The sequence below is a fragment of the Stegostoma tigrinum genome, chromosome 7 (genome assembly GCF_030684315.1).
Source record: "Stegostoma tigrinum isolate sSteTig4 chromosome 7, sSteTig4.hap1, whole genome shotgun sequence".
Taxonomy (NCBI): domain Eukaryota; kingdom Metazoa; phylum Chordata; class Chondrichthyes; order Orectolobiformes; family Stegostomatidae; genus Stegostoma; species Stegostoma tigrinum.
The window spans coordinates 61,363,446-61,390,576 of NC_081360.1; the positions used below are offsets into that span (position 1 = coordinate 61,363,446).

Here is a 27,131-nt window from a genome sequence, read left to right on the forward strand (position 1 = left end):
GGGGCTGGGTCAGGGTGGGATACACTTCAATGGATCGGTGCAGAATGGCCTGCTTCAGCATTATGGTTGTTCTATGAATGACAGAGAGTGAATTTAAATCTCACAACAGCTGTTCACATTTATGGAATGGACTTATTTTAGGCTATTGGTGATGCAAGTAACATAAGGTGCTCAGCTTTCCAATATAGCTTAGTCCAAAACAGAAAGGCATTGTTTTCTGGAACAAGGCAGAGAATTGATTGAAGTATGACTTGTTAATGCAGACAATCAATTGTGTATCAATCAATAACTTTAAAATCAGCAGACTGGAGGGTAACACAGACAGAGGAAAAAGAACTTCAGTCATTATATTGAGCTGTGATAAATTTGAGGTTCCTATCCGGAGCAGGAGTGCATTGAAATGGATCAATGTTCGTTAGAGGAATTATTTCCCGATACCAAAAATGCACTTAAGTGACTTCAAAAATGTTATTAAGAATGCCAAAATATATTCTCCTAGAAATTTAAAGAAAGACAAGAGAAAATGGTCCTAGCAGGTACAATGCATACAACACACTGAGCAGAGATTAACATCTGTGATTTTACACATGAGCTGGAAAATATTTCTCACCATGATTCACTTCTGGTTGAAGACTCGCACTGGCAAGAATTCAATCATGCTGCAGCAGCTGATATTATTCAGAAGCAACTACCTATTGTTATTCTACAAAAATGAACTAGAATTAAGTCAGCGATATCAGAATGGCTCCACCCTACTTGGACTTTTGAAATTAAATAAGAGCGCAAAGGGATTTAATGTTCAAGCGATAACAACATGTGGTAATAACTGTGTTGTGAAAGGAATTCATGTCATTATCGTATTCAATACAGGTCAGAACAGAAGGTTTTGTCTATACAGAAAAGTCACTATTGATCCAGAATGTTAACTGAGTTTAAACACTATTTGCAATGTTTGAAAAGTTTAGCTCATCATAGTTCTCCAAGTAATGAACAATTAGAGCACAAGATCATGGCTAGGACATAGTTGAAGCTTGGAACTGCTGTCTGTGAGTCACATGGCCGTACCCTGTACATTATATTTGGAAATGATGAAAACTTTATTGATGTGGCTATCCTCACTTCTGGTCCAGTGTAGTGTGTCTTGTCAGAAATCAAAACTAAAACTTTCAAATCTGGACAACCAGTCATTTTAGCAACAGATGGTTATTTGCATCCAAATGTAACAGCATCTCCAGGAAGGGGTGGCAATGTTGAAAGAGGCCCTGAGCATGGGACTTAGACAGAACATATGTACCCCCTTTGGAGAAAGACTACCTTTGTCAGACAGAGGCCACATGGAGGGAAAGAGACAGATAAAGAAGTTATTAACCAAAGTATCCGATATGAATAGTCCATTTTCCTTGACATAGCATTAGTTTTTCTTAATATTTGTAGAGAACTGGTGCCAATGAATTAAAGAAATGCTGATCTTTGGGTGGTCCATGTGCTTACACCTACCATTGCATTCAGGCACATTTGGCAGGATTCCATAATACGAGCATCAAGTCATGACTGATAAGGTGAAAAGATGCTGGGCTGAGATGGAGAGGTGATAGAGGAGATGAAACTGGCAATGTCCAGAAAGAGAGTAAAACCTACTCCAGTATCACAGGAAGTTCTGGAAGAAATCTGACCTTTAGGCCAAACCTAGGCAGAAGGACCCCTTTATATTTTCTTGTTTGCTCATGGGATGTGAATGTCACAGGCTAGGCCAGTATTCATTGCCTGTCCCTAAAAGTGCTCAAGAAGCTGCCTAACAAGCTGGTGCAGTCTTTGGAGTGTTGGGGAGTCCACAGTGTTGTTTGTAAGGGAATTCCAGGTTTTTGGCCCAGGAATTGTGCAAGAACAACTTAACAGTTCCACGTCAGGTTGCTGAAGGGGAACTTGTAGAGGGTGGTGTTTTTAATGCATTTGCTGCCCCATATCCTTCTAAGTGGTAAAGTAATGGTTTTGAAATGTACTATTGAAGGAGCCTTGGTGAGTGATTGCAGTGTTTCTTGTAGTTGGACCATACTTTGCATACTTGTGTGCGTGTCTTTGAGGCTGAGGAAGAATGAAGCGGGACTGCTGGTTGGATGTTCTATTTGCTGATGCGTAAGAAACTGCACAGTTTCAAGGGAAGACTGGAAATAACCAATGATCTGGCAATTGAGGATGCATTATTTGTTAGCGTTTTTATGGTCCTCAGTGCAAGTGAATAAGGTGGTCTATGTGACAGCACATCCGTGCAGAAAGCCTCATAAAGAAACATTGGGACAATGTACAGATGTTTAAAGAAGAGCTTTGGGTACTGACAAAAGGCTTGGGGAGAGCAGTATCCTGTTACAGCTAACGTAGAGGTTTTACGGGTACAAGCAAGCTGCAGGAGAGGACCTGGTTTCTTTATCTCTGGAGCCATATTGTATTCCTGGGTCCTTCCGTCAAATCAAATGTGGATAGATAGCTGAAGGACTACCTAACTGAAGTAGTGACAGATTAGAATATTTAGAGGGAGTTGAGGAAACTTAATACTAATGAGCTTCAAGCATTCTTGGTTGATGTGTGGGATCACATCACCTGGATCATGATGATAGATTGGTCTCTTAATAGCAGAAATGAAGCTGCCATCAAGGAATTGACATGTAACATACAGCTTCAGTCCTTGGTCCTATCTCCAGCATAAGGCCCACGTCAATTCCACCCAATGGACACTCATTGAGTGCTGGAACTGTGGCACTTCAAATGATCCTGACTTCAACTTTATGTTATTCTGGGAATCACTTGTCGAAGAAAGGACCAAGCAGCTCACTTGGGAACCTGAGAACTGAGGAGGCTGAAGTGTTTGTGCTTGAAGGCTCAAGTGAAGTGGAGTCGAACAGTGATGCACAATCTTCCCTCAAAGCTGTGCAGGGGGTACAGTCACTTTTGATGGTTCATGCTTGCTGATTTTTGTGTGGATGCATTGACTTCAGGTTCAAGAAACTGCTATTTTTCACAAACCTTGAAGGTCTGCATGCTGGCAGGAACATTTAGAAGGAGGTGGCTGAACAATGATTTTTGGAATGATTCTGTGTGTTGTGAATCCAGGGTGTTACATCTAGTTTAAGGAGGGCTTTTCCAACCCTGAAAGAAGGTGTTGGGATGAGCTGCCAGGACGTGGCACTTGCTACCAAACATATGACCCCTGGACACCACAACCAAATTGGACCCAATCGTGGGTGATCCACCACAGAGGGCTGGATCCCATTGAACGTACTGGTGCAGATAATAGGCCGAGAAGATCCTCTCGAGAAAATGTTAGTTATCACTGCAACTCATACCATTTACCAAGAACAGTGATGCAAGATGAGAATGCTGCCACTAATCTAGACCTGAACATTCTCATCCTTGTGGCACAATCAAATATGCTGCTCACACAACTTAGCCAATGATGCTTAGCCAATAGCACTGTGTGCTATATGTAGTTGTCAGGATGGCAAGTTTCAAGTAGGGAAGTGTTGAACAGGGCCTCTAGCAGCAGTTGGCAAGGTTGAACAAGTTCCAGGACAACATGTTGAGGGATGCATTCAAGCTTGGGGCAGTTGATACTGAGACATGTGGGGAAAGATTACTGTTTAAGATCTTTATGGCAAAATGTAATGAGGGCCCATTCAGTTTAAAGGTCCTTTCTTTGCCTCAAAGTGTGCGTAAATGTTGTCCTGCATGAGTAGGAAGTGCCTTTGGTTTTGCCACTCAGGGAGTATCAAAATGCAAAGACTGTATAGAACTGCTTTCGTACTTGTGTAAGCACATAAAGGAAGTTTTTTTTGTGAATAAGGGCTCTAGAAAAACATGCAGAATGTACTACTCCTGCAGATGATTGGGGTCAATATCAAGGAGGATCGCCAGAAGGTGACGAGCCAGCAAGCCTTGCTCTTTGCCTCAGAGGCCTCCAAGATACTCTTCTAGGCTATGGAGCAGATTGAGATGTGCTCACAATCAGAGGGAGAGCTCTGTGATCAATAACCTAAAGAAAGAAGATGGCTCGGTAACGTCACCTCATTCTGACATCCTGAGGATCAACAAATGCTTTTATGTAACTGTTTGTCACAAAGCTCACATATAGCATGTCCTCTAACATAGAGATCTCAGGCAATAGCCCACAGGAGAGGCTGGACCACCTATCACTGGATGAGCTGACCAATGTCGTCTAGTCCTTTGAGAAGTGTAAAACGTCCAGAACTGATGGTGTGCCAGTGGAATTGTATTCAACTCTGTGCAACATAATTGATCAGGACCAGCTGGAGGTGGACAACAGTATGCTTCTGACTGGTAGCATGTATGAAACCTCGTATAGAAGTGGAAGGGGAGAGAGAGGAAATTAGAAATTAGCAACCATTCTCAGTGCTTAATGCAGATTACAACTTTCTGTCCAAGGTCATTACCAAGTTCTGAACAACAACGATAGGTGTGGGTGCAAGATATTACTTATGATAATGGAATAATTCTGAAGCCTAGCTCTTCAATGGAGGAAATTGTGCGTGTGTTTGTAAGAAAGTAACAGTGTCAACACTATTACTATGACAGGAATGCTGAACTGGTTTAAGCAGTATGATCTGGTGACACAATGAGAATAAAACTGTTGGGCAAAATTCCTCCATGCTGAAATATGCTCAAGCATGGTGGGTCCTCAGAGTTTTGATGTGCAAGTCAGAGATTCATTACACTACATGAATTGGCAGCAGTTCATTTTTGTTGATGAATCTCTTGCAAGCAAAACTCTTGCAGTTGATAACTCTAATGACCTGTACATCCATAGAGTCTTCTGAAGTGCCCATAGTAGGGGATTTGTCAACAATGTAACAGCATAACAGGAAGTGTGCACCACATCTGCTCCTTGCCTTTTCCATTTCCCATGTGATTGCTACAGGTTAAAGAACTCATGATGTGCAGCAGAGACCTCTATGATCATGTAACAGAGCCCACTTTTCAATGGTGAAACCAGCTTTCTGCTGACAATGCTGTACCCGTGGGTGGACCTTGAAAAGAACCTCCTAGACAACCAAGAAGGCTCTGCATCATGCAAATCATTCCGGCCCAATTTTAATGTAATTAACATTAGTCTTGAAAGCACAAAAGATCACATGGAAGATTTTCAAATTAAATTAAATTTTTAAATATTTCACATTACTTCAGTTTCAATTTATTCATATGTGTATCATTGCGGCTTGTTGAGAGTAGCTCGCTTAGAGAGTTTAATGTATAAGCCTCACAGCTGTCTGACAATACTGGCTGTGAGGCTTGGATTCCATCATTTCAAATGGGGAAGTGATGCTTGACTCTATGAGCTTGGATAAGATGTATCCTGGGCTGTTGAGGGAGGCAAGCCAGTAAATAATAGGGGACTTTTACCATTAACTTATTAAAAATCGAAAAAAAAACTGCAGATATGGAAAATCAGAAACGAAAGCAGAAATTTCTATAAAGATCCAGCAGGTCTGGCAGCATCTGTGGAGAGAAATCAAAGTTAACGTTAAGGATTCAATGACCCTTCCTCAAAACAGATGGTAGCTAGAGAACAAAATGTGAGGCTGGATGAACACAGCAGGCCAAGCAGCATCTCAGGAGCACAAAAGCTGACGTTTCGGGCCTAGACCCTTCATCAGAGCTCTGATGAAGGGTCTAGGCCCGAAACGTCAGCTTTTGTGCTCCTGAGATGCTGCTTGGCCTGCTGTGTTCATCCAGCCTCACATTTTGTTGTCTTGGAATCTCCAGCATCTGCAGTTCCCATTATCTCTGGTAGCTAGAGAATTCATGTTTTTCATGCAGAAGATAGGGTGGGGAAAGCAAGTAAAAAGTAAATGATAGGTGGAGATAAAGCCCAAAGAGAAAGAAGAACAGTTGGACAGACAAAGGAGTGGGTAACTACCAGCCTGAGAGAATGAGTACATACCATCTGTTCTGAAGATTGGTCACTGAACCTGAAACGTTAACTCAGATTTCTCATCACAGATGTTGCTGAACCTTTCCAGAAATTTCTGTTTTGTGATATTAATTTATCTCTATTTTTTCCTTGCCTAACAGGGATTTTTAACTTGACCCATGGAAATCCAAAATGGTTCCTTCCCAGTCAAATATCAAACTGAGACTGTCCATCCAGATCCTTGTTTTCCATGAATTGTATAACTCCCACATGTCACAACCTTTTTTTTAATGATTTGCACCAGCTCATATTGTTCTCCCTGTGCCCCATACCAATCTATAGTGATAGCTTTAACCTGGCAGGCTCTTACTGTCTTCTTGTTCCTTCCAGCTGATGCTACTACTGGTTAGGTCAGATCCCAGAATGAAATATGGCTTGATGGATCATTCTGTTTAAAAAATGTTGTGGTCTTTCACTAAAACATAAGCACTCAAGGCTGCAGATTTGGTTTTATCAATAAAACAGAAGTTTATTAGATTAGAGAAATTAAAATAAAATGTTAAAAAGCTAGCTGAATAAAAGTTTCAGGCATTTTAAATTACATTGTGAAACAAAATACCATTTAACCCTCAACACCATCACTTAACGTTTACTAAAAAAAACAGACATTTCCCTGCCCTGTCAAATCTGTCATTTTGATTAAACTGCCTTTTTTCTCAGTTCATGTCCTGTGAGCCGTGAAACACTTTCCTTGAATCCTCTCACAGTTGCCATCTCATGCATTCTCCCGCTTTCAATAAACAACACAGATATCTCACTGAATATTCCTGGTTCAGAAATTTTGCAGTCTACTCTCAATCACTAAAGTATCTTATTTCCGTAAATGCTCTGAAGAATCTCCTTTCTTTTCTAAGACAGACTAAACTTGTATCTGACCCCAGTCACGTATCCTTGGAACTGTCCAAAACCTTTCCAACCTCTGAATTTTTCAAAGCTAATATCAATTTTTTGATTATTCTAAACCCCAAACTAAGCTAATGTCTTTCAATGCTTTCTCTTTCCAGTTGTACACTCATACAAAATAAGCAAACTCCCAATAACACTCTAGGAGGCACATACTACTTCACAATCATTGTTCTAGAAAGACTAACATAGTTAATTTTTTAATCCTTTGAAAAAATACCAAAGCCTAGAACACTGCACCACAAGACCCCTCTGCTGTGCTGTTTGTTTATTTGTTCAAGTTTTTGTACCTATTGAATGGCTGTTTGAGTGATCTTAAAGTGGTAAATATATAAATCAGTAGTCATCTGATTTTTCTTCTACTGGGTACAGTTTTTATTCCGTCAATTGCTATTACTATTGTGATGTACAAGCAATGATGCCCACTGCTGGTGTAGGCACTGGAGAGCCAACCACCAACAGCTGCTCACTGGGCGAGGACAGCTACCACCAATTCTCCTTTCTACACCGATACTGATGGCCTGTTTGATTAACAGTGATAGAGGATGAGCCACTACTGAGTCTTAATTAAAAGTGGAGGTGCTGGTTTTGGACAGAGGTGGACAAAGTCAAAAGTCACACAACATCAGGTTATAGTCCCAGAGATAATGGGAACTGCAGATGCTGGAGAATCCAAGACAACAAAATGTGAGGCTGGATGAACACAGCAGGCCAAGCAGCATCTCAGGAGCACAAAAGCTGACGTTTCGGGCCGAGACCCTTCAGAGAGGGGGATGGGGTGAGGGTTCTGGAGTAAATAGGGAGAGAGGGGGAGGCGGACCAAAGATGGAGAGAAAAGAAGATAGGTGGAGAGAGTATAGGTGGGGAGGTGGGGAGGGGATAGGTCAGTCCAGGGAAGACAGACAGGTCAAGGAGGTGGGATGAGGTTAGTAGGTAGATGGGGGTGCGGCTTGAGATGGGAGGAAGGGATGGGTGAGAGGAAGAACAGGTTAGGGAGGCAGAGACAGGTTGGACTGGTTTTGGGATGCAGTGGGTGGAGGGGAAGAGCTGGGCTGGTTGTGTGGTGCAGTGGGGGGAGGGGACGAACTGGGCTGGTTTAGGGATGCAGTAGGGGAAGGGGAGATTTTGAAACTGGTGAAGTCCACATTGATACCATTAGGCTGCAGGGTTCCCAGGCGGAATATGAGTTGCTGTTCCTGCAACCTTCGGGTCGCATCATTGTGGCACTGCAGGAGGCCCATGATGGACATGTCATCTAAAGAATGGGAGGGGGAGAGAAAATGGTTTGCGACTGGGAGGTGCAGTTGTTTGTTGCGAACTGAGCGGAGGTGTTCTGCAAAGCGGTCTCCAAGTCTCCGCTTGGTTTCCCCAATGTAGAGGAAGCCACACCGGGTATAGTGGATGCAGTATACCACATTGGCAGATGTGCAGGTGAACCTCTGCTTAATGTGAAATGTCATCTTGGGGCCTGGGATAGGGGTGAGGGAGGATGTGTGGGGGCAAGTGTAGCATTTCCTGCGGTTGCAGGGGAAGGTGCCGGGTGTGGTGGGGTTGGAGGGCAGAGTCCAACGAACAAGGGAGTCACGGAGAGAGTGGTCTCTCCGGAAAGCAGACAGGGGTGGGGATGGGAAAATGTCTTGGGTGGTGGGGTCGGATTGTAGATGGCAGAAGTGTCAGAGGATGATGCGTTGTATCCAGAGGTTGGTGGGGTGGTGTGCGAGAAAGAGGGGGATCCTCTTTGGGCGGTTGTGGCGGGGGCGGGCCTCCTGCAGTGCCACAATGATGCCACCCGAAGGTTGCAGGAACAGCAACTCATATTCCGCCTGGGAACCCTGCAGCGTAATGGTATCAATGTGGACTTCACCAGTTTCAAAATCTCCCCTTCCCCAACTGCATCCCTAAACCAGCCCAGTTCGTCCCCTCCCCCCACTGCACCACACAACCAGCCCAGCTCATCCCCTCCACCCACTGCATCCCAAAACCAGTCCAACCTGTCTCTGCCTCCCATACCTTCCTCCCACCCCTAGCCGCACCCCCATCTACCTACTAACCTCATCCCACCTCCTTGACCTGTCCATCTTCCCTGGACTGACCTATCCTCTCCCCACCTCCCCACCTATCTTCTTTTCTCTCCATCTTTGGTCCGCCTCCCCCTCTCTCCCTATTTATTCCAGAACCCTCACCCCATCCCCCTCTCTGATGAAGGGTCTAGGCCCGAAACGTCAGCTTTTGTGCTCCTGAGATGCTGCTTGGCCTGCTGTGTTTGTCCAGCCTCACATTTTGTTGTCCAGGTTATAGTCCAGCAGGTTTACTTTAAATCACAGGCTTTCGGGGCATTGCCGCTTCATCAAGTGAAGTGAGAGGCAAGCACAAAAACACAGAATTTGTAGGCAGAGAGATCAAAAGATCATACAAATGGTGCGAGTGGTAATTGTCTTAACAAGATGTGGCTTATTGTATGATAGCAATATTAGCAAGTTAAATTAGTTGGTTAGATATCATACTTAAATACCATCAGAAGATGATATTGGTACCCCTGTCTCCATTGAGATCAGGAGTTGGACTCCTCTTTTTACCACCAAAGATTTTATAACATCAGATTGGACTGAGCTTCATAAAATTTCCAACATTAGCCCTTTCAAAACCATACCATATACTATAATCTTTGCCCAAGTTTCTACATTAATCACTGTCCCAGGCCCAGTCTCAGCCCTACTGTCTGCTCCAATCTTGGCCTGTTTCCTCCCGACATCTTTGCTAAAGCCTCAGCCATTGTCCCCCTCTTGACACTGACTCCTCTTTCTTCACTGTTGCTGCTGTCATTATGCTTCAAGCTTGACAGACATTCCGCCCTACAATCAACTTTGACACTTTCACATCACAGGGCACAGAATAAAAACTCTTAAAGAGGGCTGTGTCCTTCTGGAAACACTGCATGGGATTAGTAGTGGGATGTCAGGTATTCTGGATGTCTGCAGCTGCCATCCTATTGAAAGCCCTGGATGGCTTCCAGCTGCACAGCCTTTATTTCCTTTCACCTCCTCCTTGACAGCAGCTTGTCTTTCTCTGTAATGCATCTGTCCATTTCATGTTGCAGGTTAAGGGAGATAACTATAGCACCTTTAGATGGAATTTAATGCCATTCCTCATGGACAGCCCAGCAGCAGAACTCCTTAACCCTCCAAACTTCACCCGATTAAAGACAATGAGAGGAAGGCCTCTAACTTGCTATCCCATCCCATGATAATTGAGGCTTTTAAGCAGCCAATTAATGTCCATTTGAAGACCTTAGCCCACTGCTGTTCCTAATAACCCCAAACTATTCAGGAGTCAGCCAACAATAACACAATTCCAGCAACATTGTTCTCCATTCACACAATGTGGATACACCAGTATAATAAAGTACAGTAGAAAATGCCCGGGATCTACCAAAGAAGCTTGAAATCAGCAACTAACCTAAGTACTTAATAGAATGCTGGTGAGGTGCCTTCCTACGAATTAGCACATAATAAATGAACAGCAAAACATTCAATCTTTCCATTGAAACTTTTAAAAAATCTCCTGCCCTTTAACTAATTCTATTACTGTAGCACATTGATCTTATCCAGTATGATGAATAGTGTGATTAAAACTAAAAATGTGCTTTTTTGTCCTTGCCATCACATTGGGACCTTACCAGACTGGATTGTGCCTGGAAAATAGACAGGAACTGGGAAGATGAGTTTTCAGGTTCAGTTCACCAATGGATTTCAAAGAAAAAGAATGATTTAATAAGCTGAAATGATGAGAATGGAACAATAAAGGCATTATAGTCACAAAAGTTGCAAAGTTTTAAAAAGACTTTTCAGTGCTTCTCCTACAAAACAGACTTTGCCCATTCATCACTTAGAATGTGCGTTGAGGAAATGGATTTGTACAGCAAATGCCAATAAAACGCTGTCTTTCAAGAGAACTATATTGCTTTTCTTTGATAGCATAATAATCTTTTAGTCTTTAAAATAATCCATCTCTTCTATTGCTATAAAATGAATGGAAGTTAACTCCAACACAAGAATAATATTCTATTTGTGTAATGATGTATCACATTTGGGCCTATTCGTGCTTTCAGCACCGAAACATCAAGTTAAGATAAAGTGATCAACTGTGACACCATACTTCAGCCAACAACGTGACAGTGAAAAATCTCTTAATGCCAGTTGTCTGTTAAATCTGTTTAAATTCTACAATTTAGCAGCTTTTTTCAGTTATGCTCTACTAACAGTCACATTTTTCAATGGAAATAAAAGGCTTGTCGTCACTTCATCTTCCAAATTAATTTGCATGTTAAATATCAAACTCTTAAGTAATTCACTGGGTCAGATTTTGTTGTGATGCTTCCACAACAATGGCTATTAATTTATGTCCACGTCAGAAGCAATGACCTAGAGCACCTAATGATTCCTGGAATTTGCTTGCACTTGCTGATATCATTTTGATCTGACAAGTTAATATATCTTCTTCACAGCTGTTGAGATAAGCAGAATTTGCAATGGGGATTATAACTGCTGACGCAAAAGTTAAATGTAATTTGATTAGTCTTTTCTTTCAAAAACACTGACCCAATAAACTGTTTGTACACAGTTGCTATTTTAAATGTTGCCACATAAATATATTAAAATATAGTGAAAGAGCTGAGAGGTCTGACAGATATATAACCATGATTTCGGGCAATGATGCCGTAAAGACAGTAATTGTTTTTACTAAGTTTTCAGCAATGAATGAGTTGTTTCGCTTTATAAGGAAGACATACAGTAACAGACTTACTGTGCTTTGAAGAGTGCAGGCCTAAACAGCTATATTCAATACAACTGCCCACATTATGATGAGAAAAAAGCTCTAGAGGTCATGTGGAGGGTATTGCTCAGATGAATATGCACAACAGGATTTTATTTGTAAAACAGTGTATGAGTAAAAAGACAAAGGAGGTTGATTTTGCTGAAAATATTATCATATAGTTTGCAGTCTACAGTTATATGAAGAAACCTCTCTAAAAGTTTGAATTTATATCTTGGTTGTATTTTGTTTCTTTTATCACAAATGGATGATTATGTTAATGTTCTACACGCAGAAGTTATAAACAAAATATATTATTTAAATTAAATAAGTATCCTTTTAATAAGTCAGAAGAAAATACTTAATGGATTGAAGTATGTGATCCAGATGTGTGTAATTATTGGAGAATTAGAGTAAGCATACACCCCTGCCATCCAGGAACAGGGAACTATTATTAGAAAGAAACACAGAAGGAAAGCTGTAAGAATAGTCTCCCATAAAACAAATTTGGCAAAGACCTAATATGGTTCATCAATTATATTTTGTAACACTCCGAACTGGTTGTAACATATTGTGAAAAATATGTTGTTCGTGCCTCCATTTGACACTCAACAATGTTTTTCATCGTAAATAAAACCATTGGAGACTGAAAGTAAACTAAGTAAATTGTCAGCCTTTTTATGGCTAACAGTGAGGATCCTTTTGATCTAGGCAGTGGGAAACTAAAGGACTCAGATCAATAGCACATTTAACAATAAAAAGTAAAAGTGGGATGTAGAGCAGATGGCTAATCTGTTCAGATTTGCACCAGGCAGATCAGATTGGAAATCATTTTAATATTTGCTAAGCTATGCTGTGTTAAAGGCAAAATTCTCCCATCTGTTGGATACTGGAGGCAGGAAGGTATTACTAGGGCTCAGCATAAAAGACATACAGGTCCATATTATAAAATATTACTGATTATAACAACCTGTGTACTGATTATAACTCAGTTTCTAGTATGTGTTTTAATAAATGCTTCTGTTTTCCTCAAATTTTCAGAATATGGGCAAGACCAACATTTATTGCCCACCTCTAGTTGACTTTGAAAAGGAAGTGATGGAACTTCATTAATCTAAGTTTCACCCCTCATTTCTTAAAAGGCACAAATATCTTCTGAAGTATATTTTCAATCCCCAAGTACCTCCATTCTGCTTATGTAAACCCCAGACGCTGCATCTCACTGATTGTAACAAGGCTAAACTTGAGCTGACCCTCACCCAATATTCACAAATAGTCTGTTTCCAGACAATGCATAGCAATTGGTGTATGGTCTGTAAGCCATTGGCTGACTATTCCAAGTGTAGCAATCACCATTGGATTGCTACTCCATTCCTATATTTTTATCCAAAAATGGAGTTCCACATTACTGCCTGTGACATTTAAATACAGCTTCTTCAGTCATATAGAGCAGTCTTTCAATGGAGTCCTTCTTGGCAGTGCAACTTTGACAAGGAATGCCCTTTATAGATTAGATTAGATTCCCTACAGCATGGGAACAGGCCCTTCGGCCCAACAAGTCCACACCGCCCCTTGGAGCATCTCACCCACACCTGGCTTTTGAAAAAGACTCTCATGGGCCTTTGTGTTGATTGTTATGTAACTACCCTTGATGGGCTTGATTCTGTTTTCTTGGAAATAGGGAGTCAATAAGGCAACAAAACTTGGAAGCTGCAATTTTCTCTCTTCTTCTCATAGTAGAAGCTCTTGGGAAACTAGTAAAGATTCCAATTATCTACATTTCTTATTATCTTATAAACCCTGAACTGCTGAATTGTGGTCACTTTCTAATGATGTGTGTCCACCTTGACTTCAGCTTGACTGAAAATAATCCAGTCGAGAGCTGTTAGCAATTTGATTTTGTTGACAAGAAATTTTGGTGGACAGTGGGAATTCACCTAATTCTCTCCTTTGTTTTCAGGCGATCAGGTTTTTATTTAAAAAAGACAATCTATCTCTGCAGAATCTGTTGTCTTTTTATGGTGAGTGAGATTGTTTATTTTGGATTAAGGGGATATATTTCTAATTCAGTATTAAAGCTAATGTGTTAACTAGTGTTTGCCACTTGTTCTAAGAATAAAATTTCATATTATAATAAATTATTTAGAATTGAGTTAAGAATAAAAGTCTCTTTTATTCTGTGTAGCAGTATGAAAGGGTATTGATAGATCATTTTGATGATTGAACAAAAACATTTATACGAATGGCATGACTGGTACTAAATAGAGGGGTTTGATTAAAGGCATATTCCCCTCATCAGTTTTGTAACATGCATGAAAAAAACTGAGAAGTTTTTGGACATTTAAATATTATTTTACTGAGTTAATGAATGAGTGTCTGAATTAATTGAATAGTGTGGGTAGGATAGCAATCCGGTAGGATGGTAGGAAGTCAATAGATTAGGGTGGATGAGTGGTCAGGTCACATCAGGAAGGGTGTTTCAGGATTGTTGAGGGTTGGGATGGGTAGGTAGTGCCTGAGAGTCAGGAGGGGGTCAGAAAGTTGAGAGGTTGGATTTGGGGAAGAATTGAAGGGTTGGGGAAGAGTCAGAGAGTTGTACGGGAGTAGGAGTGTTGTTGATTCACAGCATCAGAAGATTTAAAGGGTCAGTGAGTGTGACAGTAAGCTTGTGGGAAATATATGGACTGACTGCAAAAATTTCTATAAGGATGTGAAGAAAAAGATCGGTGAAAACTAATATAGGTTCCTTACAGTCAGAAACAGGAGAATTTATAATGGGGAACAAAGAAATGGTTGCTGAACTAAATTTATACTTCACTTTTGTCTTCATAAAGGAGGACATAAATAATTTACCAGAAATGATGGTGAACACAGGGTTAGTAACAGGAAGGAGCTGAAGCAAATCTACATTAGTAGAGAAATGATGCTGGAGAAATTGATGGGATTGAAAGCTGATAACTCCCCAGGTCCTGATAATCTATATCCCAGATTACTTAAGAAAGTGGCCTGGGTTGAAGGGTGAACAGTAAGAAGGATGCAGAGATGATGTAGTGTGATTTGGACAGGCTGAGTGAATGGGCAACTACAATATCAATGCAGTATAATGTGGATAAAGTTGAGGTTATCCACCTTGGTAGCAAAAATAGGAATGCAGATTATTATTTGAATAGCTGTAAATTGAGAGGGGAAGGGGGATATTTAATGACAACTGGGTGTGCTTGTGTACCAGTCTCTGAAAATAAGCAGACAGTAAAGAAGGCAAACTGTTCAGAACGCTCTGCCCCAGAAGGCAGTGGAGGCCAAGTCTCTGGATACTTTCAAGAAAGAGATGGATAGACCTCTTACAGATAGAGGAATCAAGGGTTATGGGGATAAGGCAGGAACAGGGCACTGATTGTGGATGATCAGCCATGATCACAATGAATGGTGGATCTGGCTCGAAGGGCCGAATGGCCTACTCCTGCACCTATTGTCTATTGTCTATTGTTCATTGGCCTTCATACCGAGAGGATTCAAATACAGGAACAAGAGTGTCTTGCTACAATTATGCAGGGCATTGGTGAAATAAAGTGAGCACTTCTTGTCTCCTTACCTGAGGAAGGATGTTCTTGTTATAGAGGGAGTGCGGCAAAGGTTTACCAGATCGATTCCTGGGATGGCAAGGCTGACATATGAGGAGAGATTGAGTCAGTTAAGGATTGTATTAACTGGAGTTTAAGATAATGAGGTGCGATCTCCAAGAAATCCATAAAATTCTAGCACGACTGGACAGGTTCATTGCAGGAAGGATATGGCAGAGTCCAGAATCAGGGGTCACAATTTAAGGATAAAGGGTATAAACCGTTTTGGACTGAAATAAGGAGAAATTTCTTCATCCAGAGACTGAAGAGTCCATGATATTCTTTACCATAGAAAGTGCTGTCAGGCCAAAATGTTATGTTTTAGATAGGAATGTAGATATAGCTCTTGTGGTTAAAGGGATCAAGGGTTATGGGGTAAAGGTCAAACCAGAATATAGAGCTTGATGACCAGCTATGATCATATTGAAAAGCAGAGGTCAAATGGCCTGCTCCTGCTCCTATCGTCAATGTTTCTATGTTTCTAGTTGGGGTAGATCACAGCTGTGGGAGTAGATGAGCAGCGACCTCAGTTAGTTTTATAATTATTCCAGAGTTAGACATGATTTTAAAATCTCTAAAATTTCTTGGGTAACTATGCAGGTGAGTAAGTCAGGTGCCTCTGACCTATCCTAATCAAACTTAAAATCAAAAAGCTTTGTGCAGGCTCCCAAGGAGCTGATGAATTATCCACTGAAATTTAGGTTTGTCAAGCAATTCCAGTGACGTCAGTGCACTGGAACTTCCAAAGGGGTGCAATGTGTATCTCCAATTTGATTCTATGCATTGGGAGAACTCGATGATCTCTTCCCTTATATATGTCCACAATAAAGACTCACAAGCCAATGGAATAGCTGTACAAACTGCAACGTATGGCATGCAGACACTAATGAAATATTGAAATTTCCTTCTCCAGAGGACAAGGTTACACATTTAGTTCTGATGGAAGTCACAAATATTAGTGCCAGGCTCAGTGCAGATGCGCATTACCAAAAAGGAGCTGGAAAATTAAGATATTGCTTTAAAAAAAAGAATATCACGTTGGGATAATAAATATATATCTTGATTTGAATAATTACAAAATAAAACTATGGCACACTTGATAGCATCATACTGCATGTTTAAAAGTAGATGTTGCACACTGGAAACAACTAATAACATAAAAGACAGACTATATAACCGAGGACATGAAATTAGAGAGCATATAGAAGTACAAGGTGTAATCGAGTTGGGATTTGTGAAAATTATTCATTAATAAAAGTTTTTTTGAAGAAGTAGTTGACTTATTTTCAAATATCATTCTGTAATGGTAAAAAACGGTTTAACAATAGAGAAGTGAAAGCTGTTATACAATTTGTTTAAGTGTTCCTCATGCAATGCTGTTGTCAAGGTTTCTTGAAGAGATGGAGAAATAGATTGAGGTATTCTATACTCTTGTTTTAATCTTAGAATTATTCTTTTCTCATGCTAAATCAGAATTCTCAAATTTATGTGCCTGAATCTCAGTGTCACAGTTTATGTTAGCAAATTCTGATTTAATCAATGTGGAGACAGCCATCAGCAATTTAGTAGAATGTTTCTCCTTTTCAAATAATCATTTCAATTCCATAAGTTGGTTGCTTTCTTTGTACTGGCGCTAGTGATAGAGACAGTGTTAACCGTGAAATTACATTGCAGAATAACAGTAAATGACCAAATACCTTTCTCTACTATAGTGTAAAGAAATTGACTCATTTTCTAAAGACATGGGTAAAGAAATTTCAAGTACATCGGGCAGTTGGATATTACTATCTTGCATTGCTATCTCAAACAGAATACCTCAGAAGATGCTAAATTTTGCTAGCAAATCTGTTTTATTTTAATTGAATATCAGTTTTATTTTAATTGAATAGTTACCAGAATGATTTGGTATAGACAAATCTTTCAATTCAGCACTCTGATACCAATTTGAAATAGCAATACTTTGTACACAGAATCTTATTAAAAAACTCCTTCATAAAGATGAACAATATTTATTCAAGTCATGACAACTATTGATGAAAACTGTTCAGTAAGAGCATAAATTCTCAAACAATTTTAAATTAGTTAGTACTTATCTATTTGAACTTACCTGCAAGACCTTTCTGAGTTTGCAACAACAACTAATTCTATTTCAAACAATAAATAAGATGAATGTATTCAAGTAATGTAACTTAAGTAAGGGCATACAAGTTTAGTTGAAAATATTACCTTTGATATGTCGTCCGTTGTCTGTGTTGCAACATAGTGACAGGTAAAAAAAAGAGAAATAAGAAATATACAAAATACTAAAATATAAACTTTAATAATCATTTATTTTACAGATTTGTACATGCAAGAGCAATCCAGTCAATACACCAAACTCTCACTGTAACTGTGATTGTATCATTTCTGCAATGGAATATAGGGCCATAGGGTTTGCATGTTTTCATGATACATTTTGTGTTATTTCATAGCATATACATTCAATTGAATCTCATTATAAGTTGCAAGAAGTTTATGCAGAACACGCCTCAACACAGCATGTGAAATACTTGCTTTTCAAAGATAGGCCTATAATGAGAATGGAGAGATGCTGTGAGGCCCTGACTATCCATTAAAATAATGTACAATTCTGGTGGCTGGTTTCAAATATAAACTAAAAAGATGCAAATGGAAGGGATGATGTTTTACATTTCAGTCTTTAAATCCTTTTTCTAATTTATACCAGGAATCATAGCTACATTTAAAATGGTAGATACTATTAACACTAATTAAATATTCAAGGAGGAAAATGTTGTTTTAGAACTTGAACCATTACTGCACATTAATATGCTTTAAATTGGTGTCTAAGAATGCATAGAGTGATACTTAGAAAAATATGTCCACCTACATGATAATATAACTGAGATGGTCATTCCACTGACAATGTTATCAGATTAAAAATTAAATACAGAATCAGTTATGTGTTTCTTGGCAGGGAATAAAATATCAAGAACAGAGTCAGTTTAGTCACTCATGGATATATTTCTTAATGAATTTTCAGGGTCGTCCATTGACTACTTTGGAAAATCAGTGCAAAGTTTAAAAAATATCTTAGTATAACAGGATATATTGTATTCAAGTAGGGCCTTCAATTTAGATAATACAACAATTCTGTGGTATTTAATTAAGAGAAAAGTGAAAGACAGTAAAAGTAGGGCTTAATGGAAAAAGTAAAGATAAGTTTGGCTGAGAAGTTAAGGCCATGAGGGCTAAATTGGACCAATCCCAAAAACAGGTCACAGTAATGCAAGAATTAGACTGCAGGATTAACTCAAGCCCATTTATTAGAATGAAAACAGCTTCTTGTTGCCTCCTCATTTGGATTATCTCTGTTTTTAGTCAGTGCTGACCCTGCTGTTTAATTGTTGGTTGCATTGCAGGAGGTCAATATTCTTTGACTTACAGCTTGCTCGTAATGCTTAAAATGGATCTGTACTATTTAAAGTGGAGGTGCATTGTGGATGGAACAAATCTGAGACCTAAGGTTCAAGACGATTTGATTGGGATGAGTAAAGAATCTTGAGTTCTCACCCTGCACTCCCAACATTGTTAGGTCTACTGTGGAGATAGACATGGCCAGCTGTGCAGCACTTTGCATAGAGTTGAACTAACTTTTTGATGAGTCATGATCCACAACATTTTATAATGAGATCCTATTATTTAACCCATCTCTGTCCACACCACTAGAACTATCTCCAAACTTTTTGTCGAATTAGCTGACCCAACTCCTAATAGTAACTATTTCTTCTCTCTTTGGGTCGAAAACCTGACCTTATCTAGCACTTTCTCCTGAAGAGGTGGGCTAAGCCAGGAATTTTCCTTCTTTTTGTGATCTGCCTCAAGGATTAAAACAATTACATTTCCTCACCAAATTCTGGCCATGGGCTGTTGTATGGAGTTAAGCAGTAGATCAATCACAATTTAGTCAAATAGTAGGTGTAAAATAATCGACTCTTGTTCCTTTATTCAAATACTGCAGCCTCACCCCTGCATTTCAAAGACTGCATGCTTTGCCAATTCTTCCTCTATGGCAGCTACGTTAGCAAATTGTATTACATCAGATTTGCTAATGCACTACCTTCTCATATACAGGGCAATGTAATGTCAAACAAAAAGCAGCAGAAGCTGACTGATAAAGGATAGCTGCTCCTTCATGCTCTAGACCCCATGGAGAAGATGATGCTAGCCATTATAAGGATGTCCATGCTGAGGCTATGGCCAGAAGTGGAGTTGAAAACATTGAGGAAGATGATATCCTCAAATCTAACCCTTTATTTAACATCTCCCTTCCACCTCATCTCATATTTCTGTTTTATTAACAAGCTGTAGGTGATATAATCATGCACCTCTTATTTTCCACCCCTTTCTTTACTATAATCTTACCTCTGTGTCTTTTTATTTCAGTATCCAACAGGTACAACCTGACCAGGCAGTGTAGTAACAGTAAAAGCAAAGTGATAATGAAGACACAGCACAATCACTTTAATTCACACTTGCAACAGTTCAAAAACTGACACTAGCATATCTTAAAAGAAAGCTAGAGGTGAATTTGCATGTAGTAAGTTACTGAGCATAAGTGGTCTGCAACCAATTCGAAGGTAGTTCAGTCTCAACCACAATGAGATCACCTGTAAGTTCTAGCTGCAAAAGTCTTAGGTGAACACTTCATTGGGCATTGGACAGAAAATGGTTGATGTCTATGCATAGTGAAATGCTAAGGATATTGAAAAACCTATTGGAAAACTTTCAGTCAATGGCAAGGAACATTGAAGTTTCTGATATCACCTTGGCAAAAGCTTTGCAGAGAGCTTAGACCCTAACTTTTCCATATTACAAGTGATGGTCAACTCTATTCACAGATTTGTGACACCAACAATGGTATAATATGATATGACTGATGATGTAGCTTCCATTACAGAACTAGCTAGAGCCACTCAATGTGTGACTTATGCAGCAGAGGTTCAGTCTGTCATGCAACAGCAGCTTTCATGACCATGAATTCCAAAGTATAAAGAGGTTTTCAGCGTGCCACAACAATTCAACAATCTGTGGTCCAGAGATGTTATCTCAGGGCAGTGACATGGAGCATGAATCTGTTGTCTTCTTTCAGGGAAAAATAAAATCTTCCTCCAACCCTGAAAGCTCTGGCCATGTTCAATGAGAAATGAAGCACAGCATGCCAGCAAAAACTCCAGACACACCTAAAAATGAGGTAGCAATCTAGTGAAGTCACAATACATGATTATGTGGATGCTGAACAGAATTGACAGCATTAAGTAATCCAATGGATCAGATCAGACTCTGCAGTCCTGCAACATGACTCATGATGACCAATTAAATTACTAATTGAAGGAGAAGGCTTCAGAAACATTCCATCCTCAGTGATGGGGAATCCAGTGAATCAATGTAACAGTTAAAAATAAACAATGTTTCACTAGCTTCAGCCAGATGTACCAAGTAAGGATTTATCTTGGCTTCTTCCTAATATCCCCAGCATCACAGAATGAAGTCTTCAGCCAACTCAATATCACAAAATAGCTGAATGTATTGAATACAGCAAAGCCTTTAGGCCTCAATAATATCCTGACTGCAGTGTGTTCCTGGACTTCTCACACTCCTTGCCAAGTTGTTCTAGTACTGCTAAAATATTGGCTTCTATCAGGAAATGTGGAAAATTGCCCAGATATATCCTAACCACAAATCCAATTCATCCAATTGCCATACATGAATCCAGTCACAATCATTAGCAAAGTGATAGAAGGTGTTAACAAGGCCACACAGCAGCATTTACTCATTGTTTACAGATTGGCCTATGTTCACCTTGGGTTCAGCCAGAATCACTTGGTTTCAGATTTCATTATAGCCTTAGCTGAAACATGTCAAAACAATTACATTCACGAGGTATACTGATTATCATTGCTCTTGACACCAAGGCCGTATTTGGTGAAGAGTGGCATTAAACAGCCTGAACAAAATTGAGGACAACAGGAAGATGTTGAAGAATTTGCAACGGCATGAAGTCATATCGAGCTCAATGGAAGTTGATTGTAGTTGTCAAACACCAATCATCTTGGCTGAGGATGACAATGCAAGAGTTCTTCAGGATATCGTCCAAAACCTAACCATTTCAACTGCTTCACCAATGACATTTCCTCCAACAAAAGGCCAGAGAGAGGATGTTTGCTGATGATCCTACAAAGCTCAATGTCAATTGCAACCCTTCAGGTGCTAAAATAGTCAGTGTGGATACACAGCAAGATCTGAACAACATCCAGGCTTGGGCTAATAGTTGGCAAACGACATTCACACCACGCAACTGTTAAATAATGGCCATCTCCAATAAAAGAAAATGTAACCATATTCCTTTAACATTTAAAGGTAATACCTTCCCCCTCACCAGTAATATTCTGGGGTTAGCACTGACCAGAAATTTAACTGGGCTAGCCCTAAAATTACTGTAGCCAAAAGAACACACTGGGAATTCTAAGGTAAGTAACTCACTTCCTGAGTCCCCAAAACATGTTCACCATTTACAAGTCAGGTGTATGATGGACGATTCCCTGCTTGCCAGGTTAATTTTTCAATCCAACAACATTTAAGAAATGCAACACCATCCAACACAAGATAGCCATTTTAGTTGGCACCTCATCCACCACCTTGAACATTCACTCCCTTCAACAGGGACTTGCAGCAGCAACAGTGTGCACCATACACAGGATGCACTGTAGCAAGTTGCTATGGATTCTTTGATATTACCTTCCAACCAATTAATTTTACTAGCTAGGAGAACACAAACAGTTAATGCAATGGAAATTCTTTCCAAATAGCACTGTGGGTGTACCTAAAGAACATATGGTGCAGTGGTTCAGGAAGAGCTTTCTTAAGGAAAATTACAGGTCTTGTCAGCAACGGTCACATGCCATGAAGACCTAAAAATAATGCCCTCCTGCTGTCTACCAGCCAACCAGCCGAGATTACTGTGTCCTTTGCTCATATGGTGCAGCCACAAGCATTATGTTGTTAATTATGTGTTTCATTGTGCAAGTTAAGAGAAAAGATTTAGAGTGGAGCTTCCAAATGGTACCATTGGCATCAAATCTGTGTGATTTATTTCAGGATCTGCTTCTTCTTCATACTTCTGGCATATGAGCACTGGGTGCATGCCTGCAAATGCCTGCATCCAATGGCAATTTACCGCACAACTGTGTGAAAGTTTTGGAAACCATTTTGGAGCTCTATCAGTACGCACAGAATCCCCTAAATAATACTAAAAAGGCTACGATCTCATTCAAAGTATTTAGGGAAAGGGTATTAAGAAGTAATATTGATAGGCTGAAGGCATTGGCTTGTAATGTTGAACCAGTGGAAGGATATGCATCTAAAGTTATCATTGTAGGACTGTGTACGGAGGAGGATATATAATGGAATGAAGGTATAGAATGGAAGATACTGACATGGAGGATGTAAGTTTTAAATTTGGTATTTTGCACAAATAAGAGTCTGTGGAATACAGGAAGAGGTATTAAGCTTAATGTCGTGTAGGAAACAGTGATTCGAAATCTCTGAGGGCAGTGAAAAAAGAATATTGACAAGAAGCACTGTGAAATAGTTGGTCTTTAAAAAATAATGTCCCTGCCTTCCGGAGAGACCACTCTCCCCATGACTTCCTTGTCCGCGTCACACTCCCCTCCAACCCCACCACACCGGCACCTTCCCCTGCAACCGCAGGAAGTGCTACACCTGCCCCCACACCTCCTCCCTCAGCCCCATCCCAGGCTCCAAGATGACTTTCTACATCAAGCAGATGTTCACCTGCACATCTGCCAATGTGGCATAATGCATCCGCTGTACACGGTGTGGCTTCCACTACACTGGGGAAACCAAGCGGAGGCTTGGGCACTGCTTTGGAGAACATCTACACTTGGTTCGCAGTAAACAACTGCACCTCCCAGCTGCACACCATTTCGACACCCTCTCCCATTCCTTAGACAACATGTCCATCATGGGCCTCCTGCAGTGCCACAATGATGCCACCCGTAGGTTGCAGGAACAGCAACTAATATTCCGCTCGGGAACCCTGCAGCCCAATGGTATCAATGTGGATTTCACCAGCTTCAAAATCTCCCCTCCCCCCACTGCATCCCAAAACCAGCCCAGCTCATCCCCGCATCCCTAATCTGTTCTTCCTCTCACCTATCCCCTCCTCCCACCTCAAGCCGCAACTCCATTTCCCACCTACTAACCTCATCCCGCCCCCTTGACCTGTCCATCCTCCCCGGACTGTCCTATCTCCTCCCTACCTCTCCACCTATACTTTCCTCTCCACCTATCTTCTCCTCTATCCATCTTCTGTCCACCTCCCCCTCTCTCCCTATTTATTTCAGAATTCTCTCCCCATTCCCCGTTTTCTGATGAAGAGTCTAGACCCAAAACATCAGCTTTTGTGCTCCTAAGATGCTGCTTGGCCTGCTGTGTTCATCCAGCCCCACATTTTGTTATCCCTTTTTTTGAAGACAGTTTTGGGTGCTTTAGCAACGTTTGATAGTGGCATGTGCATTCATATTTTATGTCAATTGGGTGCTTCCCACCATTTAATGAATATTTATGGGATCTGAGCCTGAAAAAGATGCAAGACACTTTCCATTTGCAAAGAAGGACCTTTTTAAGGCCATGTTTCCAAAATGTTCCCAGCCTGAATGAAGCTTGCATTGAACTGACTGTGTCCAAGATACGTGTGTTTAATTGTGTCTTGCCAGCCATGACCCTTAAAGGGAATACTAGCAGCCAATAAATTTAAGATAGTAAAACAAAAGTAGTTAGCAGAATGTGGAGTCAAGAGGAGCCTGGAGGATCTGGCTCCAAACTAATTCTAAAGCTGATGTCTGTCAAGTCCATCCCAATTGCTTCCTCCCACTATTGTTTCTCCATTGTCTCATAATACGCTCTCTCCCAGTCAACCTCCATACTCTCTGAGGGTTCAAGATAACAAAGTGTGAAGCTGGATGAACACAGCAGGCTAAGCAGTGTCTCAGGAGCACAAAAGCTGATGTTTCGGGCCTAGACCCTCCCGAAAGGAGGCCGGCCTAAATTTGTCTTCGTCGATGTTTGTCTGGATACCCAAAGGGCATTCCAACTCATTACCTGACAAGGTTGACAAGGTCAAAAATCCAATTTCTAGTGAGATGGGATTCAGGTATCAGGTTTGCAAGGCTTTTGATGGCACTAGCCTGCGGAAATATGAGTTGTATTGTTGAGATATAATATTGTGGAGCAGTGTTTTGTTGGGACAAAATATAGTCGGATTGTTGTGGTGTCAGAGAGGGTCTTTAGATCTTTAAAAATGGTGAACAGAATCCAATCCCATGATTTGCATCCCCAATTTTCTCAGGAATGAGAGAAGATAATTGGTTAGATTATTGCCAAGCTTAATAATGCATACGTTTTTCAGAACCCAGACTTCTCAAAAAAGTTTTATTTTATTGAAACAGGTGTACAGATGGGAACATTGCTTGATTGATATCTTTACAATCCTTCTTATTCTGCAATGTGATCTGAATTTTATCATTGGCTTAATGTTTGCTTACACAAGATAAAGAGGTTTTAAGTGTTTACAGCATCTGTTACTGCCTTAAAGGTGCTGGTTGATTGACACTTTAACAAATTTATTGCAGTAGGATTCTTTGTTAAGAAAGGTATACATGTTTAAGTGTTTTCTCAGATGCCGTAATTATTACAGATTTATTTCATTCTGCAGAAAATGTTTAATAGGTGAATGAGGTCAAAAGTTATATGACGCAGGTTATAGACCAGCAGGTTCATTTAAAATCAGAAGCTTTTAGAGTGACCTGACGAAGGGCCAGTGCTCCAAAAACTTGTGATTTCAAATAAACCTGTTGGACTCTAATCTGGTGTCATATGACTTTTGACCTTGTCTGTCCTGGTCGAATACCAGCACCTCCACATCATCACAAGTGAATGGGGTGGGGAATTGCTATGATTTGACTTGGAGGTTATGAGGTACCTTGAGGGTGTTAGGGGACTTGGGTTGTCATGGAAGATACGAAGGGCCACTGGGAATGGGTAGAGAGCATATGTTGGTGTAAATGGCATGGGTGGAGTAGTTGAAAAAATACGAGGGAGTGAGATTGTGTGTGAGGTAATGGTTCATTGGTCTATTTGTGACTTGGGACAAAGTTCCAGAGAATTGAGAAAGCCTTTTGATCGGTATATCATCACTTAGCAGTTCTTGTGCCTGTCTCTGATTCACACAACACCATCTTACACCTAAAGATTCCACCAATCTTTCTTCCCTAAGTGAATATGGTGTGCTGGAATTTCCCACACTAAGTCTTGATAGTGAAAATCCAGCCCAGAGTGGGGTCACCTACTGTAACCACCCTATATAACCTAACTATTGTTTCTTTTCCAAGTTTACCGAGCTACATGTGGCTACATTTATAATGAAGAATGATTCGCCCTGTATAAAGGAGTCCTACATTAATTCACCTGGCTAAATGCATTAGTTATCTGTATATTATGTATAAAGATGTTCTTTAGAGTGACTCATCCTATATAAAGGGACTCCCAACAGTGATTCTCAAATGGCTACTTATAATGACTCAAAGCCAATATCTGACTCATTGCATGAAAGGCCAAATCTATTGACTCATTTCTATATAAAGATTACTTATAGGGCTCAACTCTATTCAGGGCACATTTTTTTGTTATTTTTTGAGGGAGCACCAATTCGGACAGTATAATGATTTACCCTGTGCAAAACGTTTGCCTTATTTTAATAAGCAAAAGGGGCAGCAGTGGCTCACTAAGTATATTTATAGAAAATTGTTGAAGTTTCAAAGCAACATCGTTGAAAATGGCAATTTTCCATGTTGTGTATCCATGATCCCAGAAAGCATTGGAATTCAGACCCAGAAAATAGGAATTGTGAACAGAATGGTTAAAGTATTCGTACAACATCATTTTTACCAAATCACTTACAAATTTCTCAATTAGCAATATGGCAAAATTGAAACTCACAGAAAGCATGCTTTGTAAAAAAAAAGCTAAGATGCCTACCTTCGCTTGCATGCCGATCCCTAAATATAATCCTAGAATTCACATGGTATCCTTCAATATCATGAACCGAAGAAGCTCTCCTCATACTGCACACACTTTCTCTTGACTGACTGCATGTTAGACCAGAGGTAGACTGCAACGTATCTGGATTCAATCCATCCCAGTGTCGCTTTGGTGAAGAATGGTCCAGTGGTCCTGGCAAATTTACAAATGGAGGAGAGCTACCAGGTTCTGTCAATGCTTTTGTTTCTTCAAATTCTGAAGGACCACAGCTTTCACTTGTTGGGGATTTCAAGTCTTTCATGGCCAAAGATTCATCACTCACTTGAGAAGGCTCCACTACAACTACATCAGGGTCCTCCTGGGGAAGTGATTGTTTACTGGATGTAAGAAGTCTTAATGCAGGCAGCTTCAGTTTGAAAAATCTTCCTCTGCCTACAGTAAATGAAATAAATGGACGTGAGCAAGCAACACTAATCATTTGTTTATTCATACTGAAATAATCAATAAGAAGAGCATATAGAAAACAAAAGCAGACATTGACCATAACATGCCAATTCTCTCCATATGCTGCTGCATTTAGACTGTTCCGTGATGAAGAAGATTACAGAAATCACAGTGGATAGTTCAATAAATTAAGAAAATGGGAGTGCTTATATCATGTAATGTGTAAGATATTACAATTGCGTAGGAATAATTGT

At 40.2% G+C, this 27,131-nt stretch overlaps 1 protein-coding gene across 1 annotated transcript in view; it reads right to left on the reverse strand.

Annotated features, from left to right (window-relative positions):
- Positions 1-27,131, reverse strand: part of LOC125454399 (potassium voltage-gated channel subfamily H member 7-like) — a 462,102-nt gene that overhangs the window by 175,093 nt on the left and 259,878 nt on the right. Inside the window, exons 5-6 of the mRNA XM_059647318.1 lie at positions 26,431-26,865; positions 17,542-17,562 (exon numbers count right to left, since the gene is read on the reverse strand). Of these exons, the coding sequence (XP_059503301.1) occupies positions 17,542-17,562; positions 26,431-26,865 (456 nt within the window). The remainder of the gene's footprint in view (positions 1-17,541; positions 17,563-26,430; positions 26,866-27,131) is intronic.